This window comes from Chiloscyllium plagiosum, unplaced genomic scaffold, assembly GCF_037043375.1.
Source record: "Chiloscyllium plagiosum isolate Xiang-an unplaced genomic scaffold, Cpla_swu_hap1 HiC_scaffold_3, whole genome shotgun sequence".
Lineage (NCBI taxonomy): Eukaryota > Metazoa > Chordata > Chondrichthyes > Orectolobiformes > Hemiscylliidae > Chiloscyllium > Chiloscyllium plagiosum.
In genome coordinates, this window is record NW_028270141.1 from 86653826 (window position 1) to 86670466 (window position 16641).

A 16641-nucleotide genomic window follows, 5' to 3' on the forward strand; every position below is an offset into this window, starting at 1 on the left:
AGCATCCGAGGAGTAGGAGAATTGACATTTTGGGCATAAGCCCTTCATCAGGAATGAGGCTTGTGGGCTAAGGAGGCTGAGAGATAAATGGGAGGTGGCGTAGGATGGGGGTCGGGGGCTGAGGCTGGGAGGGTAGGTAGCTGAGAGTGCGATAGGTAGCTGAAGGTGGGGGTAAAGGTGATAGGTCGGAGAGGAGGGTGGAGCGGCTAGATGGGAAGGAAGATGGACAGGTCAAGAAGTGGTGCCAAGTTGGAAGGTTGGACCTCGGATAAGGTGGGGGGGGGCAGGGGAAACGAGGAAACTGGTGAAATCCACATTGATGCCATGTAGTTGGAGGGTCCCTAGGCAGAAAAAGAGGCGTTCTTCTTTCAGGTGGTGGGTGGTAAGGGTTTGGCAATGGAAGAAACCCAGGACCTCCATGTCCTTGGGGGAGTGGGAGGGGAGTTAAAGTGTTCAGCCTCGGGGCAGTGAGGTTGATTTGTGTGTGTGTCCTGGAGATGTTCTGTGAAGCATTCCACAAGTAGGTGTCCTGTCTCCCCAATATAGAGGAGACCGCATCGGGAGCAATGGATACAGTAAATGACATGTATGAAAGTGCGGGTAAATCTCTGATGGATGTGGAAAGCTCCTTTGGGGCCTTAGACAGAGGTGAGGGTGGAGGTATTGGTGCAAGTTTTGCAATTCTTGCTGGGAGGGCAGGGTGGGATGATTGGGATAGTGGACCTGACAAGAGAGTCACAGAGGGAATGGCCTTTATGGAACACAGATAGGGTTGGGGATGGAAATATATCACTGGTGGTGGGGTCTGTTTGTAGGTGGTGGAAATGGTGGAGGATGATGCGATGTATCCAGTGGTTGGTGGGGTTGAAGGTGAGGATCGGGGGGTTCTGTCCTTGTTTCAGTTCGAGGGATGGGTTTTGAGGGTGGAGGTCCTGATAACTTGTCTGTTATGATTTCAGTTAATTTGTTAAATATATTGTTCCTTGTATTACAGAATGCTATAAAATATTTCCTCTCAATAGCACATCGCTTATCTGATTTCCCTGGAATGTTTACAGTGTCTTCTGCCATGAAGTCTGATGCAAAATATATGTTTAAATTATCTGCCATTTCTTGTTCCAACACTCACTTTATCTGTTCTGTTTCTTTTTATACACTACTAGAAGGTCTTGCTGTTTGTTTTTAATTTCTTGTTAATTTAGTTTCAGTATTAATTTTCTCCCTTTTTGTTAGCTTTTTAGTCATCCACTGCCGGTTTCTAAAAAATCATTCTAATCCTCTTGCCTACCAACAGTTTTCACCGCTTGAAATGCCTTAATTTTTGATTGGATATTCTCTATGGTCACATTTGTTAATCATTGATCCTCACTGAGTCATTTTATGACCAGACTATGGTTTTATTGTGCATTGTATTGATAGTTGTATTCCATCCAAAGTCCCTTGAGAAAGTCAGCACAAAAAATGGCACACTACTGCAGAATATCCTAAGGTTCATGACAGTTTTCATCGCACAGATTCCTCAGACACTCCCAGTTAAATGATCTGGTTAGTTCTGGCAAAGCTGAAATAACAGCAGTAAAATTGTTTAATTCACAATCCTGGTTCTAACCTGCATTTAGTTTTCTGCCCTGCTTCTAGGGGGGGTGGGGGGGGGGGTGGCAAAGTGGTTCAGTGGTTAGCACTGTTGCCTCACAGCACCAGGGTCCTAGGTTTGCTTCCAGCCTCGGGCGACTGTCTGTGTGGAGTTTGCACATTCTCCCCGTGTCTGCGTGGATGTGCTCCGGTTTCCTTTCACAATCCAAAGATGTGCAGGTCAGGTGAATTGGTCATGCTAAATTGCCCATAGTGTTAGGTGCATTAGTCAGAGGGAGATGGGACTGGGTGGGTTACTCTTCAGAGGGTCAGTGTGGACTGGCTAGGCCGAAGGGCCTGTTTTCACACTGTATGGAATCTAATCTTCATGTAAAGCTCCTAGTAAATGTGCCCTGTGCAGCAATTTTTTTTTGTATCTGGCCATATTGATTTGTATGTTACTTCCATTATCTTGGAACTACTTCTAAGTCAAGGGTTTCTCATGATCAAAGAAATTACAATTGATCCCCTTAAAATTGATGCAAACACTTAAAAGTCATTTTTAAATGCTCTTAAAAACACTGCAAGATTATATGCAAAATGTAGAGAAATAGAAATGTTTGGTTTTGATCTACTTTTGGGTTCACTGTCATCTCAATTCAATTTACTAAACCCAGTTCCAATCATATACTTTTAAGCTCTTCCTTCGCATGCACTCAACTCACAACATTGTTCTTGTCAGCCCATTTCACGTTCCGAAAAATAATCAAGGATGCTCACCAGAAAGCATGAAGTTCTGAAATCTAAGTTTGTGTCAAAGCTGATATGACAGAAACTGCACAAAATTTGCCATTTCTTAAAATGCTAAAAGGAGCACATTTTGGACAACTTTCAACAAATTTTCACTTCAGTGTTTATCTATTCTGGACAAATATGCTAGTATCTGAAATCTGGCACACAAAGTTATATTTGCTGTTCCAGGCAACGATCAACAGTTTGAATCAGAAAAAATCACATTAAATGTCATGGACACATCAATGGATAACAAATCTGAATACAGGCAGTAAATTTAAAATAAATTTGAAAGATATAATTTCATCATCAAAGTTGTTCACCTTCAAATATCAAGTCATTTTGATTTACTTTATGTCTGCAAAGAGAATTTTTACTTTAAGTATTTTTAAATGAAAACAGGTTGATTAAGAGGATTGTGTTGATTGTTTACAGGTACTGGTCATATCTGGATGGATGACGTTGCTTGTACGGGAGCTGAGGAGACGATTCTTCAATGCAAATTCTCAGGATGGGGAAAAACTAACTGTGGGCATGCAGAGGATGCAGGAGTAGTCTGCAAGATTGACTGATTTGGAAAGGGAATCATTGATCATTTAAACATTTTCATTTTAAATGGTATTTGTTTCTGCTTTGATTTCTCTTTTATTGTTAAAAACCCTGTTAAAAGTAAACCCATTTTTCATAATTTAATCATTTATTTCACAATATCTATGAAAAGCAGTTATATTCAAGAAATATTATGTGTGAAAAAGACCATTATTATAAATAGTTATATTGTTTGATAATCACAATTCTTTGCACTGAAGAATATGGACCCAAATTTTATAGTTCTTGTTACTGGCATGACTTTGAAAAGCAGCAATAGAAGAAAACGTTATTACTGTCATTTGTTCCTTCCATTAAGTTGGTGTTGAATTACTAGCTATATGTTAGAATGATCTGGGGTATATTGGCAGTCCAAGATGTTCAAACAAAACCTGCATTTGATATACGAATATTTATTTTTCCAAGATAGCATCTCAAATATTCCATTCATTAACAGGGTTGACTTAAGAATTATATCCTCACCCAGAGCTCATTGCAATTTTGTCTAAGAATTAACCACTTTAAGTGATGCAGTGCTGCAATATCCAAATCCTGCAACATAACTTACAGCAAAGGAATGAACTGAATTGTGCTGGTAGCTTCTCACATAGCATGTTTCTAACTAAAGGGTATTAGAACATAGGACATAGGATTGCAGACTAAGTTATTGACCCCTCAAGATTCTACCACCATTCAACTGGAACACAGCTGACCTGCACAGCAATCATAATTATCTGCCTTTATTCCAGGGAATGGATTTTACTAGATGCCAAGGTAGAAGCCCCGGTGAAAAACAGCTGGCCTGCAGCGAGTTAACAGTCAATTGGCTTGAAATAGACTGTCAGTGGAGTTTCCATGCTTTAGAGATATGAAGTTCCACTTAAAATGCAGCCAGCTAATCAGATGCCAAATGTCTTCCATGACTAGCAGGGGCACCAGGCACAGAGGTCATTCTCAATGCTTCATTCATGATCAAGAGACATTCAGTGGTGGATCGTTGGCTCTCGCAACTGGATGTGGCACTTTCAGTATGAGAGGCCATAAAGTGACGGACAGTGGTAACACATTAGGAGCCATTCTATGGACCCAGGGGCATGTTAGATGGTGCCCTTCCCCTGTCCATCCCAACCTATACAGGGAAGCCTACGAGTTTAGGAAGAGGTGGCCTCTCTTGTTGTTTGTAATCTCATCATTTAAGGGTCTTAATCAGCCCACTGGTGGCTGGCTGCTGAATGCCTCTCCCTCCACTGCTAAAACCACAGGAGGGGCAGGGACAATTGGGTTGCAGTGAGCAGGCTGGCAATCTTTAAACATCTTTAAACAATCTTTACACTGGTAGGACAATGCAAAGTCCAGAACTATATTTCTGTTAATTCTAAGAAACAATATTATCTCAAACTTTGAAAGCTTAATTGACACAAGATCCACAGACTTATGGGAGATTGCTACTAGTTTCCTCATGAAGTTCTCTCTGATTATATTAAAGAATTGCTTGGCTTTAATTTTAAGGTTATTCACTTTTGTTCTGGATTCTCCTATCAGTAAAAATAATTTGGATTAAAAAAATTATCAGTCTCATGTTCAGATCGTGAAGCATAATTATCCTGAGTTTGGACAAGTTGAGACAGACAGCACATAAGCTTCAGATGACTTGTTCACCTCATTGATTATGCTGTGCAGCCCATCCAAAACATGCTTCTGACTGACTGCAACTTAACAGAGAACTTAGGAACGTGTGATAAAGGCAACTCACTCTCTTAAAGGAGAAGTGCTTTCATGCTGCAGCAGCAGTTGCTGGAACTGGAACAGAAAGTGTTGGAGGTAAGATAGGACGCTTCAAATGGAGCAACCTGAAGCTCTATCTTCATAAAACAATCTCTACGTATCTAGGATTGGCCTAGTTAACCTTCTCTGGGCTGTCTCTACTAACAGTATATTTTTCCTTCAATAAAGGGCCCAAAACTGTTCACAGTATTTCAGCTGTGATCTGATTAATGCCTCATATACTTTCAGCAAGACTTCCCTACTTTTATACTCCATTCCCTTTGAAATAAAGGCAGACATTCTTGCTGAATTTATATGCTAGCTTTTCTGCATGAGGACTTGTAAATCCTTCTGTGCTGTACCTTTTTGCAGGTGTTCTCCATTTAAAAAAATATTTAGTTCCTCTACTCTTTCTGCCAAAGTGTATAACTTCACATTTTCACACATTATGTTCCATCCGTTAAATCTTTGACCATGTCCTTAACCTGCACATATCCCTCCTTGGACTCTTTCTATCATACTTAACATTTGTTTTCAAACCTATTTTTGTATCACCCGCAAAGTTGACTATTGTATATTCATTTTTTTCGCGTATATCATTAATATATATTGCATGTAATTGTGGTTCCAGCACTTACCCCTAAGACACTCTTCGAGTTGCATCTTGCCATCCTGAAAATGCCCCCCCTTATCCTAACTCTCTGTCTTCTACTAATTAGTCTGTCAGTCTATCTATCTATCTCAATGTACTTCTTCTAACACCATAGATTTTTGTCTTATTAAATTGTCTAAAGCATGGTATCTTATCAACTGCCTTCTGAAAATGCAAGTATATTATTTCTTCTTTATCTATCATAATTGTTACCTCCTCAAAAAATTCTAATAAATTTGTCAGGCCTAATTCCTCTACATGAAGCCATGCTGTCTCAGCTTGATCATATTATGTGTTTTAAGATGCTTTCTATTTTATTGTTAATGACAGAATCTAACAATTTCCCAATGACAGACATTAAGCTAACTGACCTATAATTCTTGGTTTTGTCTTGTCTTTTTAAGTTTTCTAATCTTCCGGAATGCAGAGTCCAAGGACTCTTGGAGGATTTCTACCGTTGCATCCACTATCTCTGCAGCTACTTCCTTTAATATTCAAGAATGCATCCCATCCAGTCCAGGGGACTTACCAGTCTTTAGCCCCATTAATTTCCCTGGTCCCTTTTCTCTTGTGATAGTTATTATATTTGTTTCCTCTCTTCCTTTTACCCTTTGAATATTTATAATTTTGAAATACTAATAGTATCTTATACAGTGAAGATTGATGCAATGCATATATTCTACTCCTCTGCCATTTCCTGGTTCTCAATTATTATTTCTTTGGTTTTGTTGGGTAATGGTAGAGCAAGCATGAAGAGTCAAGTGACCTGCACCTGCACCAATTTTCTATGTTGCCTTCTCGAAGAGCCTAGTATAACTTTGGTTGCTCTCTCCTTTTATGTGTAAAGAAGCTCCTGCTGAGCATCTTGATAATATTTGCAAATTGACCCTCGAAATGTTACTCCTTCCTCTTTATTACTTTTTGGTCATCTTTTGTTGGTTTTTAAAATTTACCCAATCCTGTGTCTTACCACTAATCCTTGATGCATTGCATTGTTTTTCTTTCAATTTGATACTATCCTTAATTTCCCTGGTTAAATGTGGATGAGGAATAGTGGGGGGGGGGGGGGGGGGGTGTTGGGAAGAAAGGGATGATGTTACCACAGGAGACTAGAAGGGTCTCAGGACAAATCCTCTGTATGAAGTGGGGCCAGGTAGGCAGAAAGGTCAATTTCGGGGTCTGCCCATTAGCTTAGTGACTGGTATACACTGATACTTGATCTCCTTGCTGCTCCACAGTTCTTTTTCTTTAATATTCATTCTTATGATATGGGTGTTACTGTTATTAAATACCATCAATTTTGCTGGAGGAGGTGATGGTGTGCTGTCCACTTGAACCATGTGGAAAAGGTAGTTCCAGAGTATTTTTAGTTAGGCATCTGCAGGAGTTTGGTCCAACAATGAGAGAACAACAAGTTTAATTTATGTAGCACCTTTACAATAATTAAACAGCATAACATGCTTTATAGGTGTGTTACATCACAATGTTTGACACTAAACTACACAAGGAGATATTCAGCAAGATGATTTAAAGGCTTGGCAAACGAGGTAGGTTTTAAGGAGAAGCTTAAAAGAAGGAAGTTAGGTACAGATGTGAAGATATAAGAATGGAATTTCAGACCTTCGGAGTCATGCAGCTGAAAATACACCTGCTAATTGTGGAAATAGTTAAAATCAGGAATGTAAATAGAACAGAGTTTGAGAAATCCAATGATTGGGATGTGGAGAGTGTTGTCAAGCTACAAAATATTACAGAGTTAGGGAGGGGCAAAGCCTTCAAAAGATTTGAAAACAAGGATAGTGCCATATGTGGGACAGAGGAAATTCACCTGACAACAACACCGCTTCAAATTTATGTGCTAGCAAAGAGACAACCGAGTGCCATGATCACTTATGTGCAAACACATGCATCTCCAGGTCTTTTACCTTTTGTTTGCCACTTCTTTATACCATGCCCTCCCCACAATAGCAAAGATATCTGATGAGTTAACATGCTTCTTAATATAAGCCAGAAGCCAGTTTTATTTCCCTGCTTTTCTTTTCTCCTATTTACTTGTCTCCAACACTTTGAATTTAAGGCAATTTTTGTTCCCTACACACATGTATTTATATGCAAATAAGATTACATGTTAATATTGCAATTGGGAAATTGGTATTAAACCAATGCAAACTACAGTGAAAGTGCTTTACATATTAAGGTAAACTTTCTCTATCTGTCTTACCTTGACAGATACGATAGGGGTTTATGATAACTATTTTACTGTAGCACTGAGTTCAATTCAGTAATAATAGTGATGAAAGCACTTACCTAGTGACTTTTAGAACTTGTGAACAATTTTCAGAGCTTCACACATTAAAATGGCCACTTTCTGACAAAATAATGCTGTATATGAAAGTCATACCTGTTTAATTGTGAAGATTTTGATTAGTTTCCACTTCTGATTTATTTTTCATACTTTAGTCAGTTTTTGTATCTGGGCAGTGGCAACATCTCAGTACTCTGCTGTTCCTCCCTCTGTAGCATTGATTCTTTTTCCAATCACAGTTTACAGATAAAGAACTCACTTGAAAACTTACCTCAGGTTATACAAAATAAAAAGTGATAATAATTTTGATGGTCCTCCACTTCGTTTAATGTGAAAACAAGGTAATCACAGAATGACAGGAGTGTTATGGCACAGAAGGAGACCATTTGGCCTAGTGTTCCTGCACTGGCTGTTCAAATGAGCATCATTACCTGAAACTTACTTACAAGATGGCGGTAGAGTCAGACTCCTAAGCCAGAACCCGTCTGCTCTGTCTGTTTCTTTTATTTTTCTCTCTCTCTTTTTTGCCTTTTCTTTCTATTTCTTTCTACCTCCCTTCCTCAGGCAGCATCAGTGATGTCCGGAGTAAAAGCCAGCATGGACTCCCGGTTCAGTCCAGTCTGGGTTAGATGAACTATTATTCTGAACACTTAATTCTCTATTTTTCTAATTAATTGCTGGAGTTTTAAATTGCTTTATTTTTCTGATTTTTTTCCCTAAGAATTTGTTCTTAAGAATCTGTAAGTTGGTACCTAGGATGGCATTATAAGTGACGACCTGTAAACTTGTGAGTACATGTGATAATAAAGCTAATTCTAATTCTACCTATTGTCAATCTCCTGCTTTTTCATCATATCATCAAACTTTATTTATATCCAAATAATCATCTAATGCTGAAAAATGTGTTGCTGGAAAAGCGCAGCAGGTCAGGCAGCATCTAAGGAGCAGGAGAATCAACGTTTCGGCATAAGCCCTTCTTCAGGAATATTCCTGAAGAAGGGCTTATGCCCGAAACATCGATATTCCTGAAGAAGGGCTTATGCCCGAAACGTCGATTCTCCTGCTCCTTGAATGCTGCCTGACCTGCTGCGCTTTTCCAGCAACACATTTTTCAGCTCTGATCTCCAGCATCTGCAGTCCTCACTTTCTCCTAAGCATCTAATGCTGTCTTGAATGCCTCAACAACCTGTGTTGATCTGAACTGTACACCTTTCTAGGCAATACGTTCCATACCCTAACTACACGTGTGAATATTTTTTTCTCTGTGTGAATATCACATTTGCTCCTATTGCAAATCACTTTAAATCTGTGCTGTCTTGTTCTTGATTCCTTTTATGAATGGAGACAGTTTAACCCTATGCATTCTATTCAGCATGCTCATGATTCTGAAATCTTCTATCAGATCTCCTCATGACCTTCTCTCTAAAGAGAACAGCCCCAACTTCTTTGATCTACCTTTATAAATACCTTATAGAATAAAGGTATTCTTCTAAGTTGCTTCTGCACTCTTCCCAGTGTGCTCCCACCCTTCCCATAAAATGGAAGAACTGTTTACAGTACTCTAGCTGAAGTTTAAACATATCTTACACCTCAATATCACCTCCTTGCTACTGTACTCTCTTCCCCTATTAATAAAGCCTAGGACACTATATGCTTTATGATCTATTTTACTGCCTTCAATAATCTTTACACATTTACACTCAGGCCGTCTGCTCCTGCACCCTCTTTAGAATTGTACCCTCTAATTTGTATTGTTTCACACCCCTTCATTGAACCGCATCTGAGCACATAAGAAACAAGAGCAGTAGTAGGTCATCTGGCCCATCGAGCCTAGTCTGCCATTCAATAAGATTACGGCTGATCTTCTCGTGCACTCAGCGCCATTTATTCACCCACTTATCTGCTTCCTATCCAACCATTCTGCCAACTTATCTATGTCCTTCTGGAGGTCTAATCAATCTTTACAATTCTTCAAAGTTTCATGTCATCCGCAAACTTTGAAATTGTCTCCTGTACATCAAGAACTAGATCACTAACATATAGTAGGAAAAGCAAGGGTCCTAATACTGGCCCTGGGGAACTCCATCACAAGCCTTCCTCCAACCTGAAAAATAACTATTGACCATTACTCTCGTCTCCTATCACTCATACAATTTTGTATCCATGTTGTTACTGGCCTAAAATTTTCCTCAAACATCTGTTATGTGGCATTGTATCAAAAGCATTCTGGACGTTACCGTACACCACATTAACATGGCTCTGACTGCACTCCCTTGTGGAACCAGTACCCTCATCAGCTTTTAAAATGGAAAACCAATTTGTAAGCAGGATCCTGGGGACTCTGATACTGTTTAGTTTGGACAGTCTTGTGGTTACTCATTCCCTTCTACTTTTCAGCCCGTTGAGCTGTAATGTGACCACTCCTCTGAAAGTGCCACCTACATTACTCTCAGCCTTGTGGATATGCCACAGTCTCTCCAGCCACCTCTCAAGCTCTGAGCTCAAGTTTCTGCAGCTGCAAACACTTCCTGGACATGTAATCATGTGGGACCCTGATGGGATCCATGACATTCCACATATTACAGGCCACCTATTTCATTCAACCAACTCCTGTACCACCAAATCTTAAACGTACTTCCCTTATGTTAATATTACTGTACTTCATTTACTCATGTTTTGCTTACTTATATTGTTATATAATATTGGGTTTGACTTTCATTTTTTCCTGGTGCATCAGTTAAAATATTTATTTCAAAGTAAACAGTTTTCTAATTTATAATGATTTACAGAGAGTCCCCAAATACAGTTCCCTAACAACCAATGAATTTATTGATATCCCAAACTCAGCTGCTAGGAATGATCCCGCTCTGACTCCCAGGTAAATAATGTAGGCCTCAAGCTTCAGCCATGATTTAGACATTCCTGCTCTGAGTTCCTCCTTCGCAGGTCCAATCTTGCTCTGACTCCAAGATAAGTGTAACTGCTGGAAGCTGCATTATAAACATAAAATAACCAGTGAACTGTTTTAAAATACAATAGTTGAACACTTGCTTTAGGAGTAAGTGAAGACTGCAGATGCTGGAGATCAGAGTCGAAAAGTGTGTTGCTGGAAAAGCACAGCAGGTCAGGCAGCATCCGAGGAGCAGGAGAATTGATGTTTCGGGAATAAGCCCTTCATCAGGAATGTGGGATACTTGCTTTAGACCAGTTTTCAGAACAGAAATGAACATCACATATGGAGTTTGTGCTCCAAATGAGATACTAAAGGACGAATTGAATTGGGCCTCAGATCTTATTAATATTGTTTAACTGAGCTGTGAATGTCTGTTGTGTCTCCACAGAAAACTAGTGTCACGGAAAACTATACGCCAGCTAATGCTGTTATTGGACAAGTAAGATCCAAAATAAAATCTGGCTCAATAGATTTTTTTTTAGTTTTAACAGTCATCTTTCACTGAAACATTAATATTTGATGCTATAGATTCAGATTTAACAATAAAACAGATAAATATTAGGCAAAAGTAATGAAGATAAAATAAAATATTTGCATATAATATAAATTTAAAGATTTCAAAACACACTGTAAATTGAAACTCATCAATCTCAACAACATTCCTCTACAGTCCTCACACTATAGAGAATTTCCTTTCCATTCACATCTATAGGGTTTAATTTAACTGTGTCCTCAATTTGCCATCTTGAAAAACTGACTCGTCTTTTTCTGGAGCATACTGCTGAGCTTAGATTTTCTAAGTGTCAAACGACCTCTTTTGAATTTTAACCAAATATTTGTTGTTTGCAAGTTTTAAACTGCTTACACTAAGGTAACCTATTCTCTTACAGTTCTTATTACCCACCTTTCTCAGGTGCAACTGTTTGACTCTTCCAGATTCAGTAAAAACTTCTGCAAACTGCCCCAAACTTAAAATGAACATATCCAAGCTTCATAGCCCCAAAATAACTCCAGAAAAATCTATCTGAAAGCCTTGTAAATACTCCTAATGTAAATACATTTCTATTAACAACCAAAACAATCTTTCCCAGACTGTATTTTTAAAAAGGTATGAACATGCTACAAAAGTACTTGTAAGGTCAACATGAAACCTTTTCAGACACAAGAAAACCAATAAATTAAAACTGAAAAAACTGTGGATGCTGTAAATCTGCAACAGAAACAGAAATTGCTAGAAAAGCTCAACAGGTCTGGCAGTATCTGTGGAAAGAAATCAGAGTTAACGTTTCAGGTTGAGTGACCCTTCCTCCGAACTTCCTAGTTCAAAATTCAAAACTCCAAAATACTAACGTATCACATACACTACATAAACTAGTTCATATTGTAATAATCAATATAGCAGTAAGTTGAGTGGACATGAGACCTGATCTTTCCCATATCATGACTGACTTGAGAGCAAAGTTCACACACCCAAACTTAAAATATGTGCAGCTGCTCTAAGCAGATTGGTATTACATGTTCAATGAACATCTGTGAGCTCTTCCAACTTTTACATCATTTTCTGACTTGATTTTCTCCCAAGCTTTGGCAGGACTCATTACAAAACCAGTTGTTACACACTGTAGACGAAGTAAGAACTCTTTGAAATGCGGTCCATGCGTCTAAATTTGACAATCGTTCATGACTCAAACATAGCTAAAACATCAGATTTTATTTCCACTACAGTGAGTTAGTGTCAGTAAACAATTGATCTCAGGAGAATGTACAGGAAAATATTACTTTTCAGTCTCTAACCTGGCAAATTATGCAGCTGATTATAGTACTGTTAACATGTTATTTCTTTGTTTCATGTTATTTCTGGAATATTGAAAATCAGACTGCTTGCATCCATAATTTTGTTCTTCTACTGTGATGATGTCCTCGCAAATTCACTTTTGATCAGCTGAAGTACTCTTTTGTGCTGTGTGTTAATGAGGTGGTGACCCTATTCCATATGTTGGCTTAATATGTCCCTTTTTTTTTTCGTTCTGGCGTCCACTACAACAATTCTGGTTTGTGTGGGTTGGGAAGAAACTAAAACAAAGAAAAATGCTATTAATATAGTGTCTTTTTACCTCAGAACATTCTGAAGAGTTTGAAATGTTGTTACAGTTATAATGTGCAGAAATGCAATGTAAAGTTAGAACACAGTGGGCTGAATGGAGCGCATGGGTCAATTTTGAAACATCTACTTAATTAAGTAGTTGAGGAGATTTATTGGAGGAAGTTGGTGTGTTCCACCATTTCAAGGTCTGTACAGAGCTAAAGAAGGAAAAGGAGAGTTAGCAGTTATAACATTTGTCACAAAACATTGCAATCATGATTCCCACATATGACAGACGTGGAAACCTGATTGAAGAAATATATAGATAGAATAACGGGAAGGATGCACATTGATTTTGGAGGCAACAAAATATTCTGTAATCTAGAGCAAGGTTTGAAACAGAGGTTTTGCAAGAGATGGGAACAAAACCTGAGAAAAGAGGCCACTTACAATGTCAGCTAGCACAATAATACAGTCACTGGCCATCTGCTGATGTGTTTCCCTACATAACAAGAACAATATTTCAAAAGTGAACACCCTTGGAATGTAATGAAGAATTTGAAGAAGTTAAATAGCATCTTTTATCCAGTTCTCAAGAAGGTTCACTGGACCTGAAATGCTAACTCCACCTTCTCTTCACAGATGCTGCCAGACCTGCTGAGATCTTCCAGCAATTTCTGATTTTGTTTCTACATTAACTCTTCCTGGTCAGACGTTAGGCTGAGGCCTCATCTGCCCTCTCAGATGGTCATTAGGAAGCACATGGCATTTTTCTGAAAGAGAGTTAGGGGAGGGTGTCTAGGAGTGGGTTGGGGGAGAGGCTTATAGGGACATATGGTGTCATGATCTACATTTATCAAACAACATCATGTAAACAGATTATCTGTCATTACAATATTATTATTTGTGGGAAATTGCTATGGACAAGTTGCTGCCATGTTTCTTACCATGGTAAATAGGAGCAGGAGTAGCCTTCAGCCTCCTCTGCCATTCAATAACATCATGGTTGATCACTAACATTCATCATATCCACTTTCCTGTCCTTTTCCCATAACCTTTACCTCCACTACAGATCAATAATCCCTATCTATCTACCTCCCTATCTGTCTATCTGTCTATCCATCTATCTACCTGGCTCAGCTAGTTAGGACTCTGTCCCGACAGCTGTCTGTGCTAAGAAGTTCCAAAGACTCCCAATCCCCTGAGAGAAGGAATTCCTCCTTATCTCAGTCCATAATTGGTAACTCTTATTTCTGGGACTGTGCCCTCTGGCCTGAAACTTGAACATTTGTCTGGGATTTTGGATTACTAGTCTGGTGCCATTACAATTGTGCCACCGCTTTCCAATTACAGCAGTTACTTCATTTCAAAACTACTTAATTGCCTGTAAAGTCCTTTGATATGGCCAAAGCTTCTGAGCAGTAGCACATACGTGCAAGTCTTTCTTTTGTCTTTTAAATAAATGTAAAATATTTTTATGAGTCTAAGAGGTTTGTTACACACTTAGTAATAAATGACATGCTGCTAAAACATCACTAAAGCTATAGAAGTGTTAATTTAGCAGCTTTTGAGCTAGACAATTTAAGTAACATTGTATTTTGACAATTTAAATATTTATTCACAGCCTGTAGCCACCATTTTGCTTACTGTATCCGGGATAGGAGTGTTTTGTATAACTATAATTAATGACAGTCCCAACAACATTCTAAGACTAATTATACACACTTTCCCCTTCTGTTCTGTAGAAAACCACATTATGCCATACTGTTCTCTAGTGGCCAGTTGTGGCTTAATTTGAGCTGCACAGTTGATTCAAAGATAGGTGATGCCCTAAAAGAGCAATTTTTATTTACCAGCGGTTCCACAGCTTATCTCAGAACTGACTATTTCTCCACAGAAGCAGAAAATAATGCTTTTAAACATTTCTTTACATTCTGAGCATAATCTATCCTGGAAACTCAATGCAATACTCAGACAGCATTGTATTGTTAGGCAAACAGATAAAATGTGTCCTTTACCTAATCAAGGGATGATAATAAAAGAAAACCAACAACACTCTTTGAGATGTTAATTTGGTCTGCTGACCTTCAAGAAATTTGATGGGGTAGGGTAGTACATTTATGTCTTGCAGGTACAATGTAAAAAATTTTACATTGCCATCTCAGAGTAAATTTACATTATCATCTCCCATTCAGAATCAATAAGAACATTGCAATTAAAATTCTGACCATACCCTGCAGTTAAAATAAGATTAACACCAGATCTTGCCATTAAGGGATGATTTACATTACATTGTTACTGGAGATAATCTGATCATTGCATTGTGTTTTGAGTGGCATGTGACTGTGGGAGAATGGCTGGGGGTTGACTTTTGGGCATTACTGACTGTGATGTAAAAATCCTCTAAAAAGGAGAGCTGTTCCCTTGTTCAGAGACTTCTATTGACACGCTTCGCAAACATTGCGAAAAGTGTTAAATAATCCTCTAAAGCTTGTACTGGCTTAATAAATTTTGGCTGTTCACTGACGTTGGCGTATTGCAGTTGCACCAAGTGCGTAGGAATGTCAAGAGAAAAATAACCTAACACTTGAAAAAGCATGAAAAATGTCACTATTATCTGGATAATAAACCTTCATCTGCCAGTATTACTCAAAACAGTCTTTTATCAACCTGCTGTGTGTGGAAACCGGGTTATGAAAATCGGTTGGTACTTGTTAACGTAACTAACAGCATTCCCATTTCAAGAGCACTTTAAGATGCTGTGATTGCGTGCAAAGTGCTGCAATAATCAAGTTTCATTCATTATTTGATGTACCTTGACTGAAGCACATTTCTTTAAACACAGTATCAGCTTCTCTAATACAGACAAATTCAATTTTATACCTCCATAACGTATCTTCAATTCAACTTGTGCCTGTTCGGTGTCATAGAGTCATAGAGAAAAACAGAAAAACTGACCCTTTGGTCCAATTCGTCCATGCCAAACAAGTATCCGAACCTAATCTAGTCCCATTTGCCAGCACTTAGCCTATATCCCTCAAAACCCTTCCTATTCGGATATGGAAGATATAGATTGTAGGGAAATAGATGGTGACATCTTGAAAAATGTCCAGATTACAGAGGAGGAAGTGCTGGATGTCTTGAAACGGGTAAAGGTGAATAAATCCCCAGGACCTGATTGGGTGTATCCTAGAACTCTGTGGGAAGCTAGAGAAGTGATTGGTGGGCCTCTTGCTGAGATATTTGTATCATCGATAGTCACAGGTGAGGTGCCGGAAGACTGGAGGTTGGCAAACGTGGTGCCACTGTTTAAGAAGGGTGGTAAGGACAAGCCAGGGTACTATAGACCTGTGAGCCTGAACTCAGTGGTTGACAGGTTGTTGGAGGGAATCCTGAGGGACAGGATGTACATGTATTTGGAAAGGCAAGGACTGATTCTGGATAGTCAACATGGCTTTGTGCGTAGGAAATCATGTGTCACTAACTTGATTGAGTTTTTGAAGAAGTAACAAACAGGATTGATGAGGGCAGAGCAGTAGATGATATCTATATGGACTTCAGTAAGGCGTTCGACAAGGTTCCCAATGGGAGACTGATTAGCAAGGCTAAATCTCACGGAATACAGGGAGAACTAGCCATTGGGTACAGAACTGGCTCCAAGATAGAAGACAGAGGGTGGTGGTGGAGGGCTGTCTTTCAGACTGGAGGCCTGTGACCAGTGGAGCGTGACAAGGATTGGTGCTGGGCCCCCTACTTTTTGTCATTTACATAAATGATTTGGATGCGAGCATAAGAGGTACAATTAGTAAGTTTGCAGATGACACCAAAATTGGAGGTGTAGTGGACAGCGAAGAAGGTTACCTCAGATTACAACAGGATCTTGACCAGATGGGCCAATGGGCTGAGAAGTGGCAGATGGAGTTTAATTCAGA

The 16641-nt window shown here is 39.0% G+C and overlaps 1 protein-coding gene across 5 annotated transcripts in view; it reads left to right on the forward strand.

Moving 5' to 3' along the window:
* The window catches only part of scara5 (scavenger receptor class A, member 5 (putative)), an 85081-nt gene extending 76584 nt beyond the window's left edge, over positions 1–8497 (forward strand). For all 5 annotated transcript variants that reach the window (XM_043685073.2, XM_043685078.2, XM_087981359.1 and 2 more), the window contains one exon: positions 2800–8497. In XM_043685073.2, coding sequence (XP_043541008.1) covers positions 2800–2936 — 137 coding nt within the window. In that variant the 3' untranslated portion in view covers positions 2937–8497. The remainder of the gene's footprint in view (positions 1–2799) is intronic.
* The last annotated feature ends 8144 nt before the right edge of the window (positions 8498–16641 follow it).